We start from the raw sequence: 24,153 nt of genomic DNA, 5'->3' as shown, positions 1-24,153 counted from the left end.
ACCCAAGGACATCCTTAGAGGGGGAGGAAGGAAGTGGAGAAGGAGGGAAGGGCGGTAGAGAGAGAGAGAGAGAGAGAGAGAGAGAGAGAGAGAGAGAGAAACATTGATGTGAGAGAAAAACATCCATTGGTTGCCTCCTGCATGCTCCCTAACCAAAAATCAAACTGGCAACCTAGGTATGTGCCCTAAATGGGGATCAAACCCACAACCTATTCATGTACAGCACAACATTCCAACCAACTGAACCACACCTGACCAGGGCTGTTATTCTTTCTCATCTTTGTGTACCTCATGGGCAACAGTTGTATTTCTGTGCCCCAATTGGTACTTCTTTGACTATTAGCAAGGCTTACAAATCTTTTGTTTAGTTTAACTCCATGCATTTCTACATCTGGGAACTGCATGCTCATAAGCTTTGTCCATCTTTCTATCATTCATTCGGTCTTTTTCTTTTTTTCTAGGAGTTCTTTATATATTTAGAATCTTGTTATACATGAGGTAAATACTCGACTCCATTTCATCACCTATCAACTTTATTTTTACTTCAAGTAATTTGAATATCCTGCATGTCAGATCTGTCCATCTTTTTTATTTTCTGTGTCACTATGAAGGGACAAGCAGAGGGTGAGTAATACAGTCAAGCTGCCCTCTTACCCAGTGAGACCAGGTTCCAGTAGTTCTCCATCATCACGTCCCTATACAGGTCCTTCTGTGCAGGCTTCAGCTGCTGCCACTCCTCCTGGGTGAAGTCCACAATCACATCCCTGAATGCCACTGACCCCTGTAAGAGTAAGCACACACCACTCACTTCAGGGCCCTCCTCAGTTTGGGAGATGCTCCCAGAAGGGTTGAATGGATCAGGAAGACACACAGGATGCACCTGACATTGTGTTGATAGGCTGCGGAGCTCTGAAGGGTCTGTCTACTCAGTGTCCTTGGTGCCTAAGTACACTAGGTGGTCCTCAGAGGGTCAAATAAACTATGGGGCTATTCACCAGGAAGACAAACAACCCATTTAAACAAGGGGCAAAGGTCCTGAATAGACACTTCTCTAAAGAGGACATCCACATGGCCCATAAACATATGAGAAAATGCTCAACATCATTCATCATCAGAGAGCTGCAAATTAAAACCACAATGAGATATTACCTCAAACCTATAAAATGGAAACACCCATAACCTACAATCTGGTCAATACCATCATGAGAAGTGCCCGAGCAGTGGCAGCTCTAGGGGGCATCTGGGAAGCTGGAAGGTGTAGTTGGTGGTAGGGTCCCTGGGGGGAGATTCCTGGTGGTGGGAGGTAAATCTAGACCTGAGGCTTAAATGGCAGATGGGGTACTGAGGACGCAACACCATGAACCCTTGCTGAAATAAACATAGCTCTATAGTGTGGTGGATGACAAGATGACATGATGATTACAGTGTGTCACCACAGCATTAATGATGCCTGTCACTCACTAAGTGGTTCTTCTGTGTCAGGTTTTAGTCTAACCCATATTACTGGTTGAGTTTCATGCTGAGTTCCTGTGTTGAAGTGCTAACTCCCAGCTTCTCAGGATGGGACCTCATTTGGAAACAGCGTCATTGCAGGTGTAGAGTTAAGACGAGGTCACACTGAAGAAAGTGGTCCCTAAGGTGACAGAACTGATGTCCTTATAAAAAGGAGAAATTTGGACACAGAGACATGCACGCAGGGACACGCCACATGAGGATGGGAGTTACAGTGCCACGAGCCACAGGTCCAGCAGAAGCTGTGAGAGACGCAGGGAACAGCCCCTTCCTGGGCACCCTCAGAGGGAACAGTGCCCTACAGATGATTTGGCCTCAGACTTCTGGGCCTCAGACCTGTGGGAAGATAGATTCCTGTTGTCCAAGCCCCACCGTCAGTGGTGCTTTGTGACAGCAGCCCCGTGACCTGCAGAGTAACATATCTGTTGTGGAACATGAACCATGGCTCATTCTTCCTGAGAGGAGGATGCAAGTGTTAACCAATCCCTCTGTGGTCTGAGTGCCTGACAGGGACTCATGCTGGCCTCTTCCTTTTGGGACAACCAGCATGTGACCAGGAAGCAGTACTGGGCAGTGGCTGAGTCTGAGCTTGGGAGAGTACAACACAATTCTGGCTCTTTCTCCCCATCTGTGTTTCCTTGAACAACTGTCTTAACTTTTCTAAGCCCGTTAGATCAATGGACCTCCTAGTAACAACACCCGCCTCTGTAGCTATCATGAGGTTAAATAAGGTCACATATGTGTGACTCCACAGTGTGGCATGGCTGAAGGAAGCTCTTAGTAATGTCAACTGGTGCTGTTTATCATTTGATTAATTGGACATGTTATATATCTCTTTTATCATTAATATTTATATTATTATTATTATTATTATACGATTCTTTGCCCCATTCATCCTTTGGTAAAAAAATAATTTATTTTTCTTAAACTATGTTATTGAGGTATAATTGGCATACAGAAAGCTGCACGTAATTAAAAAACAAGGTGTGATAAGGTTGAAGTATGTACACATCTTTCAAATCATCAATACCAACGAGGCCACAAACTCATCTACCACCTCCCAAATTTTCCTCCTGCCCCCCTTTATGTTTGTATTTATTTCTTTTTAATTTCTTAAATATAACTCCTGCTGAAAGTCTTATGTAAGTCTTTCTGCCTGAATGAACTCACTCAATGAAATTTTTACTGCGCAGGCTCCATGCACCAAGCCTGGGCCGGGACAGGCTGAACACCAGAGACGTCCTGGGCATCTGGGAGCCCACACTTAACAACTAGTTTATTGTAGGGGAGATACGAGTACCCCACCGAAGGGTCAGAAGATTCCCTTGGAAATGGGGCTTCCCTCCAAGAGCTTCCAACCCCTCTGAGTGCTCTATGAGCAGGTCTGAGGCCACTCACTCCAGGGTTCCATCTGTTTTGGATTCTTGTTTAATGGCATTGTCAGGATGGGTGGGGTAGGGCAAAATGGCAGCTGAACTACAACCCAGAAAAGACGACCAACGTCAAACCAGGGCGGCCGACGTCAAACCAGGGCATAAGGAGAACCACCAGTGATATATTGCCACTTTGTTCAAAGGAGACAAATCCCCAGCTCCCACGAAGAGAACCAACCAAAATAAAACCCCGCCATATTTTCTACTTGGGGGCAACTTCCTCAGCCCCACTCTGCGGACCGGGGAACCTTGCCCAGGTACACAAACCCCAATAAAGCTCTATACTGCCTAACTTTGTGGCTGATTGGCATTTATTCCTCAGTGGAGCCTAAGAAAACCTTTCAGGCACAAACCTCTTCTCCACAAGAAGAAACTCACCCCCATTCCAAAGCGCTGAAATCAGGCTGTATTTTTTAAAAATTCTGACCCAAGGATATTTTCATTGATTTGAGAGAAGCAGGAAGGAAGGAAAAGACTGGAGGCTTTGCCCCTTTGCTAAACATAGCGGCTGGAAGAGAGGAAAAGGCAAATATGTCTGACAGCAGTCCTCATTGGTCGGAAAGGTGGACATGCCCACTGGCTTCCAGAGCATGTGGGATTCTGGGACAGATTTAAACCAGCAGGATTCCGTTTAAAGAAACAGAAGGGGGGTCAGATGCTCCCTCTCTTGGGCTTGGAGTCTGTTGCTCTCATCACTTCTTGGGCTCTTGCTTGGCCCAGCACGGATGAGAGCACTGGCGAGACCAGCAGATGCCTAGCCCACAGTGGGCTTAGACTCCACATGGTTGGAAGCCAGCTCCCCCTAAGCAGGCTCTCACACCGGTATGCATGCTTCACCAGGCTCCGGCCCTTGAAATGTTACAACACAGTGCAGTGCAGTGCAGTGTGGCACACAGGTCCTGAATGGCCTCCTCTCTCTTGCCTTAAAGGCAGTGCACAGACAGAGCAGCGCATGGAGGCCTGAGCTGGGAGGTCCCTCACGAATGGAGCTTCCCCCGCATGACTCTATGGACTGATCTGGCAGTGCACCCCAGACCCTGAGAGGCAGAGCTGATGCAAGATGATGGCAACTCTTAAACCCACTAGTGCATACCCTGGAAAGGATGGAGACCCGTTTGCATGGCCAGCTTAAGCTCCCAAAAAACACATAAGCAATAATGGGGAACTTCTGGGCACAGCTTTGGTTTGTAATCTTTTTGGGAGCAAAGGGGCTTCTGTGTCTTGTGGAAAAGAAGGGATCAGAGCAGGAATGCTTCAGCCCACCCAAATTGGGAACCCTATTAATAAAACCTATTTTCTTCCATAAAATCTTTGTGTTATGTATATACATGGCAACAATGGACGGGACCTCACGCTGCCTGGTTACATTACTATGACATAGATGAACATCAAAAACATATGCTCGGTGAAAGCAGCCAGACACACAACAAACAAATGTTGTGTGATTCCATTTATAATAAATGTCCATCCCTGACAGGTGGCTCAGTTAACTGGAGCATCATCTGTATAACCAAAGATTATGGGAGCAGTCCCTGGTTGCAGTGCATGTGGGAGGCATCTGAATGGTGTTTCTCTCTTACATCAATGTTTCTCTCTCTACTTTCCACTCTCTCTAAAATCATAAATATATGCTAGGGTGAGAACTTAAAAAAAAAAAAAAGAGGGCAGAATAGTCGAATCCAGAGGCAAAAAGTAAATGGCTAGTTGACAAGGGCTGGGTGTTAATGGAAAAAACGAGAGTGATGGTTCCTTTCGGGGTGATGGAAATACAAGGTGAGGCAATAGTAGGTCAACAGGTATTCATATGGAAAAACCACAATATTGAATAAATAATAATACAAGAATAAACTGTGTTTTGCGTACTCAGAACTGTACACCTATTTTGGCTCTAGCTTGTATTCTACAATTGAATGTGGCAATGGTTGCACAACCGAAAACCAGTTGTACACATTGTGGTGTGTGGGGTGCATCTCAATAAAGGTGTTAGAGGATATGACACCAAATTTCTCAGGTATGAGAACTAACGTGTTTATACAGCAAAACAAATTCCAGGTGGATAACAAATGTTCAAAAGTTCACTGTTAACACCCAAATGATAAACGGAAAGAAGGAAGATGTGTAGGTGGTGGGCAGATTGCGGATGAAGAAATGCTTTCTCCACTTAAAAATAATGGGGGAGAGACCAACAGATTGGACTTTAAAAATATGCAATGCTTTTAGACTTAAAAAAATATACAGTAAGCTGATGCCCTGACCAGTGTGGTTCAGTTAGTTGGGTATTATTTTGCAGAGAGGAAGATTGCCAGCCCATTCCTAGTCGGGGCACATGCTTAGGTTGTGGGTTTGGTCCCCGGATGGCATACATATGACAGCCAACTGATTGGTGTTTGTCTCTCACATCGTTGTTTCTCTCCCTTCCTTTCTTCCTCCCTTCCCATCTCTCTAATAATAAATTAATTAAATATTTTTTAAAAATGACAAGAATGCTAAGATTCCTTTCGACTGGTAAAGCACAGGATAGGTAATTTGCCTGCCCACAGAAATGGCCAATAAATATTTTCTAAAATTCAAACCTCACTAATACCACAAATGATGCTACTCAGTAAAACATCACATGAAATCACTTGTCACTTATCATGCGGAAAGTTTATACCAGGTGTCATTTTATCCAATGAGTGGAATAAGCACTGAACAATGGCCAACATGAAAAAGTCACCGCCCCTCCTCCACAATGGTGGGAGTATAAACTGTCCCAATCCAGAACTATGAACACTTCAGAAAGGCCTTAAGAATACCTACCCCAATCTTCCTCTGCAAGGAATCACCCCTAAAGAAATGATAAAAAATGCAGGGAAAATATTTATGCTCAGCTCTAGCCAGGTGGGTCAGTTGGTTAGAGCATTGTCCCATACTCCAAAAGGTTGTTGGTTTGATTATAGGTGTGTGTACAGGAGGCAACCGATCAATGTTTCCCTCTCACATTTATGTTTCTCCCTCTCCCTGCCCCTCCCCTCCCCCTTCCCCTTTCTGTATCTAAAAGTCAATTAACAGCCCTGGCTGGTGTGGCTCAATGGATTGAGCACCGGCCTCCGAACCCAAAGGGTCATCAGTTTGATTCCCAGTCAGGGCACATGCCTAGGTTGTGGGCCAGGTCCCTAGTAGGGGGTGTGTGAGGGGCAACCACACATTGATGTTTCTCTCCCTCTCTTTTACCCTCCCTTCCCCTCTATCTAAAAACAAATACATAAAAAATTTTAAAAAATGTTAAAAAAAAATCAATAACATATCCTCTGGTAGGTTAAAAAAAAAGGTTTATGCCTAGCCACATATATATATGTGTGTGTGTGTATATGTGTAAAATTTATTGATTTTAGAGAGAGAGAGAGAGATCAGCTTGTTGTTCTACTTATTGATGTATTCATTGGTTGAACTCACAACCTTGGCATATCAAGGAGATCCTCTAACCAACTGAGCTACCTGTCCAGGGCCATGTATATATTTTTTCTTGTAAAGTATTTCTTGCATAAAAGGAAATTTAGAGTAAAACACCACAAATACTCACTCACTAAAATACCATGGCAAGAGACAGGGATATACACAAGTCCCTTCCACAGGCATCCTCCTCCCAATCCCTGGATATGTATACCATCTGCCCAATGCTGAAGGTCCCTTGCCCAGCACGTACTGCCCAGGGCCTCTGCAGGGGCCTTTGTCACACTTGATGGAACATGTTTAAGCTTCCATTTCCCAGGTGCCCAACAGTATCTCCTGAGAGGCCTCAGGGCACTCTTGAGATATCCTGTCCCCTGCAATTGATAAACCAGTGTCAGGCCAGTGCTCTCCCTCCTCAGGGTGGAGACAGGGTCCTGATGGGGGGGTCGGGGTGCAGAGGGTCATCCCTGCTTAGAAGCCTGACCTTTATGAAGGAAGTACAAGAGGGTGACATGACTTACCAGGGCCTTCTTGGTCAGAGGCTGGGTGGCCATTCTTCCAGTGCCCATGGTGACCAGGGGATGGGCAGGCTGTATGCAGGGAGAGAAAGGGAAAGGCACAGTGAGAAACCAGGTTGAGGCCTGATGCACAATGCAGACAGGAGAGACAGATTCACCCATTAGAAGACAGGCAGACAGGGACATGAACACATGTTAACAGCAAACGCATAAGGAGGTATAGCATCCAACGCACTTGACAAAGATCTCTGATTTAATCCTCCTGACACTCCTGAGTGTGGGAGCTATTTTCTCTCATCCTATCTTACAGATGAGGAAACTAAGGCCCAGAGAGATAAGCCACGTGCCCAAAATGACAGAGGTAGGATTGGGGCTGGGCTCTGTATGTCTAATTCATGTGCTTGGTGCACTTCACACTGACATACTGACACTCCCTCAACAAACATACATGTGCACACTGGCCTAAAGGGAGGAACAGGACCCGCTGCTTTTGCCCTGGCTCTGAGTCCTGGACCCAGCCCCTAGATGACACTTCAAACCACCTCCACTGTCCAGGGCTCCCCCAAAAGTGTGGGATTACTGTGAGGTTCAATGAAGAGATACAGGTAGAGAGCCTGGGGCTGTGTGGCACACAGTAAACTTAGTCCCACCCTGGCTGCGTAGCTCAGTCGTTTGAAGTGTCAACACATACACCAAAAGGTTGCAGGTTTGATCCCCAGTCGGGGTGTGTACATAGGTGGTGGGTCTGATCCCTGGATACCTGGTTGGGGTGTGTGTGGGAGGCAAATGATCAATGTTTCTCTCTACTCCTTTCTCTAAAATCAATAAATATAAACAATGTTTATTGTAGCACTGTTCCTAGAAACAAAATACCAACTGACCAACAAACAACACTGCAGAGGACAGAAGGCTGAGTGTCTAGTCTGAAATCCCAGGTCTCCTTCAGGCAGTGACTTCATGAATTTTTAAACAGAATTTAATTTTTACAAATGTATTCTTTCTAGACCTGCAGCATCTGACTCCTATCCCTGAACCACCAGGTCAAAAACAAGGACTCCTTTTGCCAGAAAGAAAGCCACCAGAGCCAACTTACCCAGGAGGCACAGTGGGCCCAAGGCTTCTGACACCTGTAGGGGCCCTAAAAAATATCATTTCTTTCAAAATCCTAAGAAAAAGTGAGTATAATCCTGTATGGGCTATATTTGTCCATATAGCAATGTAACCAGAACTTTAATTTTTACTTTATTTAAAAAGAGGCTATGAAGGCAGTCGCCCTAGAAGTGGCATGTGCACAAGGCTGGTGACCTCTGAACCCAGTGTGGCTTCAGATTTGAGGCTGCAGAGCCAGGGATGGAGGCTTCTCCTCCTCCTCTGTCCAAGCTTTCTGGCATTTCCTTCTGTCAGCTGTTTCTAAGGGGAAAAAAGGATTTGTGATTTGCCATCTGTGGGGTGGTTAGTGTGGGGGCTCTGGATGCCTGAGTGTTGTGTTGGGTGATTCACTTAAAGTCTCTGAGCCTCTGTTTCCCCATCTGCAAAATGAGGGTGGTGAGGGTCCCTACCTCAGAGTTACTGGGAGGCCTATAAAATGCTCAGAACCATACCCTGAGCACCCAACATGCACTCCGTGAACAAACCAACCCAGGTCAGCATGGGGCAGGGTCTCTGACCCTCTTCCTTAGCCCCACACCTGGCTACCACACACATCCTGCCCTCCAGGGCCAGGGGCCAGGAAGAAGATGGGTTCTGGAACCCGCAGGCAGGCAGATCCGCCAGGCCCGCCTGTCCAGGAGGGCCGTCTTCCCCACGCTCTCGGGAGGGCACCCTCAACGCACCCACTACTCACACACGTCAGCCATACCCAGAGACAGAAGTGCAGGTGCACACAGACAGGGTAAAGTTTGGACAAGAGAATCACTCCACACGCACAGACACATTCACACCCAGACACACAGGTGCAGAAGAAGAGACCAGACACAGATGGACACCTGGATGGCGCCCTCACGCTGAGACACCGCGGACGGAAACAAAGACAGACACGCACACAAACCCGGAGAGATCAAGACGGGCAGTCGACACACACACGAGCAAAGGCGAGACACAGGAGGCCACCGGGACACGACACACGCGGTGATAAATACGGAGACACACTCACAGAGACCTCCAGGGAGTCTCAGCGCAGCACACGCTCACCGCCCCCCCCCCCCTCCCAGAACCTCAGGCATCACCTTCACCTTCACAACCCTCCTGGATCCGCACCAGCTCCCAAGTGCTCATACCCCTTCCCGGGATACGCACCGAGTCTCCTACGCCCCGCCTCACCGAGCAATTCCCTCAGATAAAGGACCGGCATGGGCGCTGACCGGCGGACTACATTTCCCAGAAACCCTCGAGTCACCCTTACGCCAGGCCTCGCAGCAGAGCCAGGGCGGCAGATTGGACGAAGGGAAGAAACGCGGCCCACAGCTTCTCCCAGGAGCCCTGGAGGCAGCCCTTTCAAGAAGGCGGGGTTGTGGCTCCGTGAACTGAGCACTGGCCTGTGAACCGAAGGTTGCCGGTTCAATTTCCAGTCAGGGCACATACCTGGGATACTTCTGTTCCCTGCTTTCCCCTCAGGATATGCTATTTTTTTAAAAAGGCGGGGTTCGCGGATGATTGGAATACAGTGCTGGGAGTGGGTAGTTGAAGTGGGAGCGGAGAGAGGGCTGGGACGCAGCTGGGGCACGGTGGGCGGAGGGTGTGGAGGGCTGGGAGGGCGAGGAGGGGGGAGGGGAGCAGGGAGAAGAGCTAGCAGGAGAGGGCGGGGGAGGGTCACACTGGCTGCTCAACTGGCTCCTGGCTCCCTCCTGGGATCCGCTGCTGGGCAGGCGCCACGTGCGATAAAATACCGTTGGCAGAGGCGCTCCAGTGCCACGCGGCCCGGTTAACACTCATGGTGTTGGCCAGGTTTGCAAGGGTGCATCCCTTTCTTCTGCTGGGTTTATATTGGTTTCGGGTGCAGGACGACCCAATTAACTTCCCAATCTTTGGTGTACACCTGGAAGGTCCACCTGTGACCATTGCTTCTTTATCCCCAGACTGACAAGCTAGTCTTGGGTCCAGCAACTCCCCTCTACCGCCGTTCTGACCTCTATTGTGCATGTGTTAGGAGAGATGATAAACCAAGACAGGGCGCAGGAGACACTTTTTAGCAGCTGATTCAACAGCCCTGACCCAGACGTTATCACAAGGGAAGGTAGCACAGGAGAGAGTACTTGAAATTCTGTGTGCAGGGAAAGGGAGCCTGTGTGTAACAGGGTGCAGCCAAGAGGAGACCCCAGCTAGGGATTTGGAATGGGGTCCAGAACTCAAGGTGTCCAGGCAATATTAAGATGTCCTCAAACCCTCCCCCCCCCCCACACACACACAGGTGTGGGTTGGGGGAAGGGAGAGATGGAGCAGGGCCATTGAGACCTATTTTGCATAGCAACAGCTTTGCAGCTAACCCTTGGTATGGTCATTTAACATATTTATAACTTTTAACTGGTTGCATAATATGTTAAATAGCTGTGGCCATGCTCTGGGGGGGGGGGTGATGGAAGAAACTTCCCCCCAAGATGTAACTGGGAGGCAACTCCCCCTAGTTACAGCACCTGTGTGGGAGCTTGAAGATTGGCTCCATGACATGGGGCCCCGCCTGCCCAGACTCACCATGTAAAGCTGGAAGGATATGAGAGTGCTGTCAAGTGTAGCCAATTGTGGGAGGAGTTGGAAATGGGGCTGCAGTGGAAGACTGGCGCTGGGATTTATGCCCGGATGCTGCAGCCATTGTGCTATGTGGTTGGGGCAGTGGAGGGAGAACCATGTGGCTTTGGCAGAGTGGAGACTCCCGCAGCCATTGTGCAGAGAGGACCACGCGGCTGTGGCAATAGAAAGGAGAGCCACATGGCTTTGCCAGAGTGGGGACCCCTGCAGCTTTAGAAGGGGGAACCACCACCCAGCTTTAGCAGATATCCCGGTGACACAACTGATGGTGCTGGGAACTGAGGGAGCCCTACCAGCTGAGAAGGATTACTGGGAAGAACTGGGGGGTGCCTGAACCACGGACTTCTATTTCTTTTCCTGAGATACGGTACCCCAGACTAGACAAAGGGCGAAGAAAGGACTGTGTGTGTTTGTGGGTGTTTTAAGGGACTTTGGGATTCTGATGAAGACATTAGGTCACTACTTTAAGTTTGTATAGTATTAAATAAACATTTCCTTTCCTATAAGGCAGGGGACATAATGAACCTGGAGGGCTCCTTTCGGTAACACCCCCCCCCCCCCTTGTTGTTCTGTAACATGTGTAGCAATTTCCCTAGGTAAGTTTTTTTCTTTCTGCTCTGGTTGGTGTGGCCGACTGGACTGAGTGCAGGCCTGTGAACCAGAGGCTCACCGGTTCAATTGCCAGTCTAGGACAGATGCCTAGGTTGCAGGCCAGGTCCCCAGCTGCGGGTGAACAAGAATCTGATATTTCTCTCCGTCCCTTCCTCTAAATAAAATCTAAAAACAAAATGATTAAAAAGTAAACATACTGCTCTCATAAGAGCCAAAAACCTCCATGACTACACCCAAAAGAAATTAGCTGCAACAAGTGTACGCAAATGTTTGCAGCAGCATTACTGATAATAATTAAGAAGTGGAAATGACCCAAATGCACACTGCCTGATAAATGCAGTCAGAATAGTATAGAGTCAGGAAAAAGGATACCTGCTAAAACACAGATGACCATCAAAAATGTAACTCTCAGCCAGACACAAGAACCACATGTTGTGTGACTCTGTTTATAAGCAGTGTCCAGCCTTTGCCTGCAGTCTTCTGTACAACCAAATCTGATTCCTGGCTGAGGAGCATATGGGAGGCAACTGCTGAATTCTCTCTTACATCAGTGTTCTCCTTTCCATCTCTCTCAAAACAATAAACGTATTGTCCCAGTTCACTTTTGGAGAATCCAGTGGCAAAGAGGAGTAGATGGGTAGAAATGAGAGTGAAGGTTCCTTTTCAGGATGATGAAAATGCAGTGTAGGGTTTGTATGGAAAACACCACCATAAATAATGCAAAAATAAAATAAATTCCATGTTTCACATACAACTATAAACCTACTTTGGCCCATCTTGTATTGTAAAATTGATTGGGGGGGGGGGTGCCGGGTGTATCTAAATAAAGATGTTAAGAGGACATGACAAAACCAAAACTCATGGGTAAGGAAACCAACATGTTTATACAGCAAAACAAATTCCAGATGGAGAGAAAAATACAAGTTCAATGTTAACACACTAATGATAAATGGAAAAAAAGAAAGACATGTAGGTGGCGAGCAGCCTGTGGATGGAAAAGTGCATTCTCTGCTTAAAGACAATGGAAGACACAGGAAAGAGATAGACTGGATTTTTAAAATATGTAATGCTTTTGAACTTAAAAAAATATAAAATAAATAGATGTCCTGACCAGTCTCGCTCAGTTTCTTTGGACATCGTCCTACAAAGAAAAAGTCTGTGGGTTTGATTTCCAGTCAGGGCACATGCCTAGGTGTTGGGTTTGGTCCCTGGTCAGGATGCATACGAGAGGCAAGAGATCGAAGTTTCACACATCAATGTTTCTCTCCCTCTTTGTTTCCCCTCCCTTCTCTCTACAGAATAAATAAATAAAATTAAAAATATAAAATAAGTCCTGATTGGTGTGGCTCAGTGGACTGAACTCCAGCCTGAGAACCAAAGAGTTGCTGGTTCAATTCCCAGTCAGGGCATATGCCTGGGTTGCAGGCCAGCTCCCCAGTGGTGGGTGCGCAAGAAGCAACCACACATTGATGTTTCTCTCCCTCTCCCCTTTACCTCTGTCTAAAAATAAATAAAACTTAGGGAAAAAGAAGAAGAAAATTGCAATAAAAGTGTTTTACACTGGCTTTTCAAAAAAAATAAATAAATAAACCACTATGAGAAACTTTGGTATCAGAAGTTATTGTTACTTCCTAATTCTGGAAAAAAAAAAGATTTTTTTCTTTTCAAGACCCACCTGGTAACTTCTACAGCTTATGAACTTGGGGCCTTCCAGCTGGTGTTGCAGGGAAACTAGGGGCTGTGTGTGGGGAAAATGAGCAAACACACAGATGGGAACAACCTGATCTCTGGACTAGATCTGGGTATATGTAAAAAACTGACCATGTGCCTATGGAAACCACCTCCCCCTATTCTTTCCTCCTCCCCCACCTCTACTTTACTATACAGGAGATGGAGACCCTGAGACATTAAATGCTTTGTTCAAGCTCATAGGACAGTTCACTCCAGCTTGGTCTGCAGCCATGTGCCCCTACCCACATTCCCAGATACCAGACCTGTAGCAGGGCTTACTTTCCATATGGCCATGCAGACGCTGCAAAAGCAAACAGTGAGTATGATGTGGTCTGTCTCAGAGCCCACATTCCTATGACCCCATTCCTATGTTAGGGCAGGACTTCTCTTGTGTCCTACCTGTGGGATCCAAATGTCAGTTTTGAACTTGCCCATGGCCTCAAGACCTGCCAGTCTGAGATCCCCCACCTCCCTGCTACGTGTCCTGTGAGGTTGAAGTTCCTGAAGGTTTCTCCCTATTTGACACACTCATAGGGCTTGTCTCCCACATGGATCCTGTGCTGAACGGAACGCAAGAAGTTCCTGATGAAGGCTTTGCCGCACTGGCTGCACTTACAAAGCTTCTCTACAGTGTGGTCCGTCAAGTGCTTCTGCAGAGACGAGCCTATCATGAAGTGCTTCTGACAGATGGAGCACCGGTAAGGCTACTCCCTGGTGTGCACAAGCCCGTGCTTCCTAAGTGAGGAGTTCTTGCTAAAAGCCTTACCACACTGGCTGCATTTGTAGGGCTTCTCTCCAGTATGCACACGCTGGTGGTCCCTGAGCGAGGAGCCTTGCCTGAAGGCCTTGCCACACTGACCACACGTGTATGGCTTCTCCCCTGTGTGCAAGCGCAGGTGGTCCCTGAGCGAGGAGCTTTGCCTGAAGGCCTTGCCACATTGACCACATGTGTACGGCTTCTCCCCAGTGTGCGTCCTCTGGTGCAGGATGAGGCACTCATTCTGGCTGAAGGCCTTTCCGCAATCCCCACACGAATACGGCTTCTGACCAGTATGCATCCTCCGATGCACGATGAGGCTCCTGTTCTGGCTGAAGGACTTTCCACAGTCCCCACATGTGTATGGCTTCTCCCCAGTGTGCGTCCTCTGATGCAGGACAAGATTCCCTTTCTGGATGAAGGCCTTGCCACAGTCCCCACATGCATACGGCTTCTCCCCAGTGTGTGTCCTCTGGTGCCGGTTGATGTGAGCCTTCTGGCTGAAGGCTTTTCCACAGTCCCCACACACATACGGTTTCTCCCCGGTGTGCACTCGCTGGTGGATGGTGAGGGAAGACTGCAGGGTGAACTGCTTACCACACGTGGTACATGAGAAGAGCTTCTCCCCAGTGTGGATTCGTTGATGCTTACCCAGGGACGATTTATAGCTGAAAGCCTTGCCACAGTGTCCGCACTTGTATGTCTTCTTCTCTGCACAAAGTTGGGAGGGAGGACTGAGGCTAGAAGTACCTGAGTTCTTCCCACACATGGTGAATGGGTGTGTCCTGTCTCCTCCCGGTTCTTCTGATTGCAGTGGGGCTGGCATAGGGCTTTGGTGGACGAATACATTAAACTGACTACATTCAGGGGCTAACACCTGGGACATATCCAAATTCCCCAGACAGGTCCCTGGATTCCCCTGTTGCTGCCCCACCTGGTCACCCTGTGCCCCTGTTCCTTCACAGGTATAAGCCTGGGCACCATTCCTTGTGGGTCCTTCCTCCACCACTACAATGGATGATTTGTCTTCCCATTTGTCCTCCTGTGGGTCCGATTCTTTCAGGACAGGTCTAGTTTCTAAGTCTGAAGTGAGGGGAAAAGAGATAACACACATGTAATTAACAACGCTGGGAAGGAGGATCTTCCCAAGATATGACAAGGCACAGCCTGATGGCAGGGGACAGCCTGTCATGGGGACAGAGGGAGAAGGGAAGCAGTAAGCTAAGACAGTAAGTTGTTGGGAGGTGAGCACAGAGCAAGAAATGTCTACTTGGGAGTGGGTAGAAAGGTGGCCAGCTGAGCTCAGAGCTGGAAGGAAAAGACCCTGAAGAGAAAGGGGAAGAATGTGGGCTTGGAGGAGTGGATCAAAGGCTCCTGCAAACCCAGTGAGGGTTCACTGCACCCAGCTCCTCATTTCCAAGCCTTGTCCTGCACATCACCAGCCAGCTTTGATTCTCAAAACATCGACTTACTAACGATAAAGATTATTACTAACGATAAAGATCTGACTCTCACATGGGTGTGCTCTCATCTCCCCACCTGCCAGCAAAGCTCCCACCTTCCAATGCTGCCTGGGAGTGGCCTGGGCCCTGGGGTGGCACCTCACCCCTCTTCTTAGCACACTCAAACCTCCCTGCTAACCATAACTGCTCCAATACCCTCATGCCTTATTCCATGGGTTTCTCAATCTGTTTCCAGCCTAAGGAGGTGTCGTGAGTTCTGGACTCTACATATGGACTTTAAGGTTCATGCAAACATAACTGTGAGGTCTGCCCTGGCTGGTGTGGTTCAGTAGATTGAGTGCCAGCCTACAAACCAAGGGGTCACCTGATTAATTCCCAGTCAGGGCACGTGCCTGGGTTGTGGGCTGGTCCCCTAGTGGAGGGTGTGGGAGAGGCAACCACACAGTGATGTTTCTCTCCCTCTTTCTCCCTCTATTCCCCTCTCTCTAAAAATAAATAAATAAAATCTTTACAAAATAAAAAGAAAAAAAAGAAAAACTGTGAGATCTTACACAAAAACTCATTAAAAAAGGGGAGATCCTGCCACATGTACCCTCCTTCCTAGGAGGCAACAAAGCAGGTGTAGGAAGCAGCTGTCTCCCTACCCCTGCTAAAGCCCTCACTGGCCCCACAAACCTTTGCGTTTGAGACCCCTCCCCTGGGTCTAGAACTAGAACAAGCCTTATGTTCATCATCAAGTGAAAGGACAAACATATGGTGGTCTATCCCTGAAGCAGACTATTACTCAGCAGTGAAGCAAAGTCAGCTATTTCCTTGGCCGTGTAGCTCAGCTGGTTGGAGCATCGTCACGTGCACCAAAAGACTGCAGGTTGATCCCACTTCAGGGCTTGTATGGGAAGCAACTGACTGATGTTTGTGTGTGTGTGTGTGTGTGTGTGTGTGTGTGTCTCTCTCTCCAATCAAAAAACAAAACAAAAAAGAAATCATTCATACATATGGCTGGTGTTGAGTGAACCTCAAAGAAATGATGCCAAGTGTAAGAACTCAGATAAAAAAAAAGATTATGTGGTATATGATTCCACATATAGAAAATTCTAGAATAGGCAACCCAACCACAGTAGTCATTCATGGGGGATGGAGAGTGGTCAAAAGGAAAGAAAAACTTTTAGGACTAATGGACATGTCTGCATCACAATGATGATTTTCCAGGTGAATACAAAAGGTAAAATGCATCACATCATTCACTTTAACTATGTGCAGTTAATTATACGTAAGTTACATGTCCAGAAAAACTGTTAGAGAAATGGGACCTTTTCCCATTCTGAAAGTGACAGTTTTTCCTGAATCATTACCCAGACACATCCTTCTGTGTCAGTGACTACAAAGGGTGCTCATCTTTGAAGAGTGTCGTAATTTCCATCATATTTCTACATCCAATTTGTCTGGTCAGTCTTCTAGGTGGACATTTCTTTATTTTTCTTACTATGAAAAACTCTGCACACATATAGGAAAAATTTTAAAGGATACATTACAGAAATGAATCATTTGAAACTTAGCTGATAACACAAAACTGTCTTCCCAAAGAGTTGTCCCAACTTCACACATCTAAAATGAGGAGTCCTTGCCCTGACTGCTATGGCTCAGTGGACTGAGTCGCAGCCTGCAAACCAAAAAGTCGCTGGTCCCATTCCCAATCAGGGCACATATCTGGGTTGCCAGCCAAGTCGCCAGTCATCTCTCTCACACATCAGATATTTCTCTCCCTCTCTTTCTGCCTCCCTTCTCCTATCCTTAAAAATAAATAAATAAATAAATATCAAGAGTCCTCTTCCTACACCCTCATATTACAGGATGCTGTTACTCTCTCTCTTTTTTTTTATGCCTCAGTTGAAGATATGCTTAGAGAAGGAGGAAGCAGGTAGTGAGGGAAAAGTGGAAAGATAAAGAAACATTCATGAGAGAAAAACAATGATCAGCTGCTTCCCGAATGTGCCCTGCCTGGGGATCAAACTCACACTGTAGGTATGTATCCTGATAGGAAATCGAACCCACAATCCGTGTGGTCTGAACAATGCTCCAACCAACTTAGCCACGCCTGGCCATGGCTGGTAGTCTTTTCTTCTCTGTGTATCTCATGGGCAAGAGTTGTATTTCTGTGACTCAATTGGCACTTCTTTGACTATCATAGTAAGGTTTATAAATCTTTTATAAAGTGTAATTTCATGCATTTCTACAACTGTGTTTGCACAATCATAAGCTTGGTCCAACTTTGTATCATTCATTTGGTCTTTTTCTTGTTTAATCCTTGGAGCTCTTTATATATATATTTATAGTCCTCTGACTATAATACATGTGGTAAATAACTCTTCTTCACTTCATCACCTATCAACTTTATATTTAGCTTCCTGTCATTTGAACATCCTACATGTCCAATCTGCCCAACTTTTCTGTTTTTCTGTCATCCAGAAGTGACAGGCAGATGGTAAGTAACACTGCAAGGCTGCCCCCTTACCCAGCGAGACCAGGTTCCAGTAGATCTCCATCATCACGTTCCTGTACAGATCTTTCTGTGCAGGCTTCAGCTGCTGCCACTCCTCCTGGGTGAAGTCCACAATCACATCTCTGAATGCCACTGATCCCTGCAAGAGGAAGCGCACCCCACTCACCACAGGGCCCTCCTCACAGCAGTCGGGAGAAGACTGGGAAGCCACACAGGATGCATCTGACGTGGTGTCAATACGGTGCGGAGGTCCGAAGGTCCTGATTACCCAGCGACCTCAGTGTCTCAGCACACTGGATCGTCTTTGGATGGGCAAATAAACTATGGGGCTGTTTACCAGGAAGACAAAAAACCCACTTAAACACTGGGCAAAGGGCCTGAATAGACACTTTTCCACAGAGAACATATATACAAATGGCCAACAAACATGAAAAAATGCTCAGTGTCACTCATCATCAGAGAACTGCAGATAGAAACCACAATGACATAGCACATCACACCTGACAGAAGCCTGGCAAAGGACCCTCAATCTGGTCAATACCATCATGATGAGTGACTGCGCAGCATTAACTCTAGGGGTACCCAAGAAATTGGAAGGGGTAATCTGGGGTTGGGTCCATGGGAGGAGATTCTGGGTGGGGCTGGTGGTTCAAGACCTGAGGCTTAAACAGCCGATGGGATCACTGGGGACAACATCGCTAAAATATCCAAACCCATAAAGTTACAGGTGAAAACGTAAGATGTGTTTTTTACTTCATGGAAGAAACATAATGGACTTTTTGGACAAACCAATAAATACACACCTTTGAAATGACCATTGAGGCTACAAACTAATCCACCACCTCCCAAAGTTTCCTCCTGCCCCTCTTTGTTGTTGTACTTATTTCAATTTAATTTTTTCAATACAATGCCTCCTGAAAGGTGACCCTAAGTCTGCCTGCCTGAATGAACTCACTCAGTGAAATTTTTACCAAGGAAGTTCCACACACTGAGGCTGGGTTGGGACGGGCTGAAAATCAGAGAAGGTCCTGGGCATCTGGGAGCCCACACGAAACAATTAAAGGTGTGGAGGTAAGACACAGCGCCCCTCCTCAGAAGGGTGGGGAGATTCCCCTAGAAATGGGGCTTCCCTCCAAGTGCCCCAAAGCCCTCTGAGAACTCTGTGGGTACATGACTGAAGGCACTAACTGGAGGGGCTTCATCTCTTGTAAATTCTTTCCTAATGGCACATTACCACTTCGGCACAAGATAAACTTCACCCAGTTCCAAAGAACTGATATCAGGCTCTATTTTTTTTAATCCTCAGTTGAGCATATATTTATTGATATAAGAGGGAGTAGAAGGCAGAGAGAGACATTGATTTGTCTGCCTCATGCACATGCTTCAAGCAGGTACTGAACCTATAACACTCTGGTGTGCAGGATGATGGTACAACCAACTGAGCGACCCAGCCAGGGCAGGCTGTATTTTTAGAGAAACCAAAAATTACACTAAAAGAGTTTAAGAAAAAGCAATTGAGCCCTGACTGGTATGGCTCACTGGACTAACTACCGGCCTGGGAACCAAAGGTTTGCTGGTTTGGTTTGCCAACAGGGCACATGCTTAGGTTGCAGGCCAGGATGCTGGTTGGGGGCATGCAAGAGGCAACCCCACAGTGATGTTTCTCTCCCTCTCTTCCTCCACCCCACCCCAGAGATAAATAAAATATTTAAAAATAAAAAAAGAGAAAGAAATTAAATCCCCAGATGCCAACAGGAAAATGACAACCATCGGGAAATCCTAATGAATGTTAGTGAAGGAGGAAACCAAGGCAACCATCACAGGGAAGGTCTCCATCACAGTGGAGACATCGTGGTGCAGCCACGTTGGAAAGCAGTCGGATCATTCCCTAAAGAGTTAAATATACTGATATCAAAGGACCCATAATTTCCTCTCCTACACTCAAGGGAAATGAGATCAAACAAAAAACTGTACATGACTGTTCACAGCAGCATGACTAATAAAACCAAAGAGGTGGAAACAACTCAAGTGCACACCACCTGATAAATGCATACACACATGATCTACCTTTGCAATGCAATAGTATACAGCCATGAAAAAGGAAATCTGCTATAATGTACGTGTACATGAAAAAAATGATGCTCAGGGAAAGCAGCCAGGTACAAAAACCCACATGTTGTGTGATTCCATTTATATAAATGTCCAGCCCTGACTGGGTGACTCTCAATTGAATGAAGTGTTGCCTATACAACTAAAGGTTGAGGGTGTGGTCCCTGATTGAGGGGCAAGTAGGAGAAAACCAATCAATGTTTCTCACTCAATGATGTTTCTCTCCTTCCCTTCCTCCTTTCATTCCCATCTAAAAATAAATAAAATCTTAATAAAATAAAAGGAATTTGCATACCTGCTTAAATGGCAAATAAATATTTTCTAAACATCAAACCTGACAGCACTGGCTCCTGTGGCTCAGTGAATCGAACACCAGACTGCCAACCAAAGGGTCGCCAGTTTGATTCCCAGTGAGGGCACATGCCTGGGTTGCAGGCCAGGTCCCTAGGTGGGCACTTGCAAGAGGCAAACGATTGCTGTATCTCTCAGGCACTGAGGTTTCTCTCCCTCTTTCTGTCCTTGCCTTTCCCTATTTCAAATAGATAAACAAAATCTTTAAAAAAGAAAAATGTTTATACAGTTTGTTCCACCTTTCATAATTTAAAAAATAGAAAAAGAAGAAAGAAATCAGCCCTGGTTGCTGTGGCTCAGTGGATTGGGTGCTGGACTAGGAACCAAAGGGTTGCCAGTTTGATTCCCAGTCAGGGCACATGCCTCGGCTGCAGACCAGGTCCCTAGTTGGGGGCACTCCAGAGGCAACTACACATTGATGTTTCTCTCCCTCCCTTCCCTTCTCTAAAAATAAATAAATAAAATCTTAAAACAAAACAAAATGAATCACAGGACAAAGACTTATATCTAGCCCTCTTTGGAATACTGGCCTATACACCAAATGGTTGCAGGTTCCATACAAAGTTATGGTGCATGTGGGAGGCAACCGATTGATATTTCTCTTTCACATATTTCTCTCTCTCTTCCTCTCTCCCTAAATCTCAATGAACATATCCTCTGGTAATGATTTAAAAAAAAAAAGACTTATGCCCAACATATGTATGAAATTTATTGATTTGAGACACAGAAAGAGATGTTGTTCTACTTACTGATGAATTTATTGGTTGCCTCCATATGTGACCTGACCAGAGATCAAACTGACAACCATGGCGTATCAAGATGATGCTCTAACCAACTAAGTTACATCTTTTGTTTTTATTTTTTTTAAGACTTTATTTATTTATTTTTAGGGAAAGGGTGGGAGAAAGAGGGAGAGAAATCAATGGATGGTTGCCTCTCATGCTGCTCCCCCACCCCACACACACTGGGGATCTGGCCTGCAACCCAGGCATGTGCCCTGACTAGGAATCAAACAGGTGACTCTTTGATTTGCAGGCTGGTATTCAATCCACTGAGCCACACCAGCCAAGGCTGTATATTTTTATTGTAAAGTATTACTCCCAATGAAGGAGATCTAGTGAAAAATACCATAAATAGGCACCCACTAAAACATCATAAAACATCATAGAAACAGCCAGGGACATTCACCAGTCCCTCACCGCTTAGAACCTCCTCCCATCCCCCTCCAGTCCCCTGGGCATTTAGTGCCTCCTGTCTACTTCTGAGGCCCTTTGTCTAGCATGTCCAAATCAGGGCCTCTGTCACACTTGATGGAACTTGCTTAAGCCACCACTTCCCAAGTGTCTGACAGTGTCTCCTGAAGCCCCCAGGGTAGGACAGGTCACTCCTGAGCTATCCTGTCTCTTGAAATTGACAAAAGCTAGTGTCATGACACTACTGTCCCTCCTCAGGGCGGACAGAACCACAGTAGACAGGGCTGGGCGCCTGGGCCCTGAGCAGATCAGGTGGGTAAAAGGTCATCCCTGCCCGGAAACCTGATCCTAGGAGGAGGTGACATTACTCACCAGGGCCTTCATGGTCAGCAGTTGGGTGGCCATCCTTCCAGTGCCCATAGTGACTGGGGCACAGGCAAGCTGTGTACAGGGGGAAAAAGAGAAAAGCACAGTGGGAGATCAGGTCAAGGTCCGACCCACAATGCAGACAGGACAGACAGACCCAATAGAAGACAGGCAGACAGGGACATGCACACAGGTTAACAGGGAATGCATGTGGGGATCCAAAGGCATCCAAGGCACTCAGCAAACATCTATGTTTTAATCCTTCTGATACCCTACAAGGTGGGGGCTATTTCCACTCACCTTCTTTCACAGATGAGGAAACTGAGGTCCCAAAAGATAAGCCATTCACCCAAGATGACAGAGCAGAGATTGGGATTCGACTGAGTATGTCAGGATATACGTGCTTGGTGTATATCTGAAACCCACACACATGCGCACACTGCCTGTCCCACATCTTGGGGAACAGGACCCTCTGACCCTGCCCTGGGTCTGAGTGATGGCCCTGGGCCCCAGAAGATACCCCAACTCTGCCCCCACCCTCCCGGTCTTCCCCATATCTCCAGGGGTTATAGTGAGGCTCAGTGAACACACACATGCAGGGAGCCTTGAGCTGTGTGGCACAAGGTAAAGACTCAGTCCAGCCCTGTCTGGGTGGCTCAGTTGGTTGGAGCATCGTCCTATACACCAAAAGGTTACAGGTTCGAACCCTGTTTGGTGCATGTACCTAGTTTGTGAGTTTGATGCCCTAGTCCCTGGTTGGGGTGCCTGTGGGAGGCAACTTGTCAGTGTTTTTATCCCTTCTCCTCTCCTCCTAAAACCCATAAACATATGAACAATGTTTATTGTAGCACTGATCCTAGAAGCACACCACCGCCCACCCAACCAATTAACCCTGGGCAAGCAGAGAGAGGCCGGGTGTCCAGTCTGAAATACCAGGTTATCTCCAGGAAGTAGGAGTCGTGTCATGTCCCTAGGTGCAGTGGCTTCGTGATTCCTTAAACAACTTAATTTTACAAAAGTATTCCTTCTGGATTTGTGGTCTGATTCCTATCCCTGCACTGAGAGGCCAACAACACAGGTGCCATTTGCTAGGAAAAGATCCACGTGAGGAGACTTACCCAGGAGGCACAGTTGGCCAAGGGTTCCTGACACCTGTAGGTGCCCTTCGAAATATCATTTCTTTTAAAACTCTAAGAGAAAAAGTGAATCTAATCCAGCCTGAATTATTTTTGCCCTTACGGCAATGCAATCACAACTCTTAATTTTTACTTCATTTAAAAGGAGGCCACGAAGTGGCATGCACACAGGGCTGGTCACCTCTGAACCCAGTGTGGCTTCAGATACGTGTAGGCAGAGTCATGGGTGGCGGTCGCTCCTCCTCTGTAAAGCTTTCAGGCATTTCTTTACGTCCTTTGTTTATACCGGGAAACAAGGATTTCCCACTGTAGGGTGGTTAGTGTGGGGGCTCTAGGACTCCGATTCCTGTGTGTCCAGTTAGTTGGTTCACTTTAAAGTCTCTGAGCCTCAGTTTCCCCACCTGCAAAAAGGGAATGATGAGGGTCCCTACCTCAGTGTCACCGGGAGGCCTATAAAATACCCAGGATACCCTGAGCACCCAACACACACTTCCTGAACAAATCCACCCAGGTCAGCATGGGGTAGGGTCTCTGACCTTCTTTCTTGACCCCACACCTGGCGACTACACCCACCCTGCCCTCCCAGGGCCAGGGGAGGCTCTGAGGGCAGGAAGATGGGCTCTGGGGCACGCAGGCAGGCAGCTCCACCAGGCCCGCCTGTCCGTCCAGGAGGGACGTCTTTCCCACGCTTTGAGAGGGCACCCCCAACGCACCCACTCACACATGTCAGCCATGCCCAGAGACAGAGACGCCGGTGCACACAGACAGGGGAAGGCTCCGGCAGGAGAGAAGGACCCTCACACGCACAGACACACTCACACCCAGACACACTCACACCCAGACACACAGGCTCAGAGGAAGAGACCAGACACAGGTGGACACCTGAATGGCGCCCTTGCGCTGAAATACAGCGGACAAAAACAAAGGCAGACACTACACACTGTCGTGGACACAGAGGGGCGCCAGAGAGGCCAAGACAGGCAGACGACACGCCCACAGCTGACATACCCACAAGCAAAGGGAAAACACAGGAGACCACCTGGGCACACGCGGTGACAAACACAGAGCCTCTCAGAGACCGCCCCGGAGTCTCAGCCCAACACTCTCTCACACACACACACACAGCGACCGGCGTCACCTACACCCGCACGACCCCGCCCCTATCAGCACTTGTTCCGGAGTCCACACGCCCCTTCCAGGACCCGCATCCCAGTGTCCTACCGACTCAATACGTCACCAGCCTGATTCACGAGTAGCGAAGAGCAAAATGAATGGCGCCCGCCGCCCCACCCCACTGCG

At 47.4% G+C, this 24,153-nt stretch overlaps 3 protein-coding genes across 5 annotated transcripts in view; all 3 read right to left on the bottom strand.

Moving 5' to 3' along the window:
- The window catches only part of LOC114510873 (zinc finger protein 883-like), a 26,106-nt gene extending 5,700 nt beyond the window's left edge, over positions 1-20,406 (bottom strand). The window contains exons 1-3 of one of the 3 annotated variants that reach the window (XM_036013406.1): positions 20,399-20,406; positions 12,714-12,723; positions 655-781 (exon numbers count right to left, since the gene is read on the bottom strand). In XM_036013406.1, coding sequence (XP_035869299.1) covers positions 655-688 — 34 coding nt within the window. In that variant the 5' untranslated portion in view covers positions 689-781; positions 12,714-12,723; positions 20,399-20,406. Of the gene's footprint in view, positions 1-654; positions 782-6,898; positions 6,968-9,214; positions 9,251-12,713; positions 12,724-17,711; positions 17,759-20,398 lie in introns of those variants that run through there. The other 2 variants (XM_036013404.1, XM_036013405.1) reach the window with 2 other exon arrangements.
- The window catches only part of LOC114510883 (zinc finger protein 420-like), a 297,564-nt gene that overhangs the window by 50,598 nt on the left and 222,813 nt on the right, over positions 1-24,153 (bottom strand). The gene's annotated exons all lie outside the window — the stretch shown is intronic.
- On the bottom strand, positions 13,136-24,153 carry LOC114510874 (zinc finger protein 501-like). Its single transcript, XM_028529375.2, has 4 exons — positions 24,076-24,153; positions 21,725-21,793; positions 17,712-17,838; positions 13,136-14,819 (listed from the first exon to the last, which is right to left on the bottom strand). The coding sequence occupies exons 2-4, from the start codon at positions 21,770-21,772 to the stop codon at positions 13,684-13,686; spliced, it is 1,311 nt and encodes a 436-aa protein (XP_028385176.1). The 5' UTR covers positions 21,773-21,793; positions 24,076-24,153; the 3' UTR covers positions 13,136-13,683.

Source organism: Phyllostomus discolor, chromosome 12 (genome assembly GCF_004126475.2).
Source record: "Phyllostomus discolor isolate MPI-MPIP mPhyDis1 chromosome 12, mPhyDis1.pri.v3, whole genome shotgun sequence".
NCBI classification, from domain to species: Eukaryota; Metazoa; Chordata; class Mammalia; order Chiroptera; family Phyllostomidae; genus Phyllostomus; species Phyllostomus discolor.
Note: the sequence above shows the minus strand (reverse complement) of the source record. Positions and strands in the feature narration are given on the sequence as shown.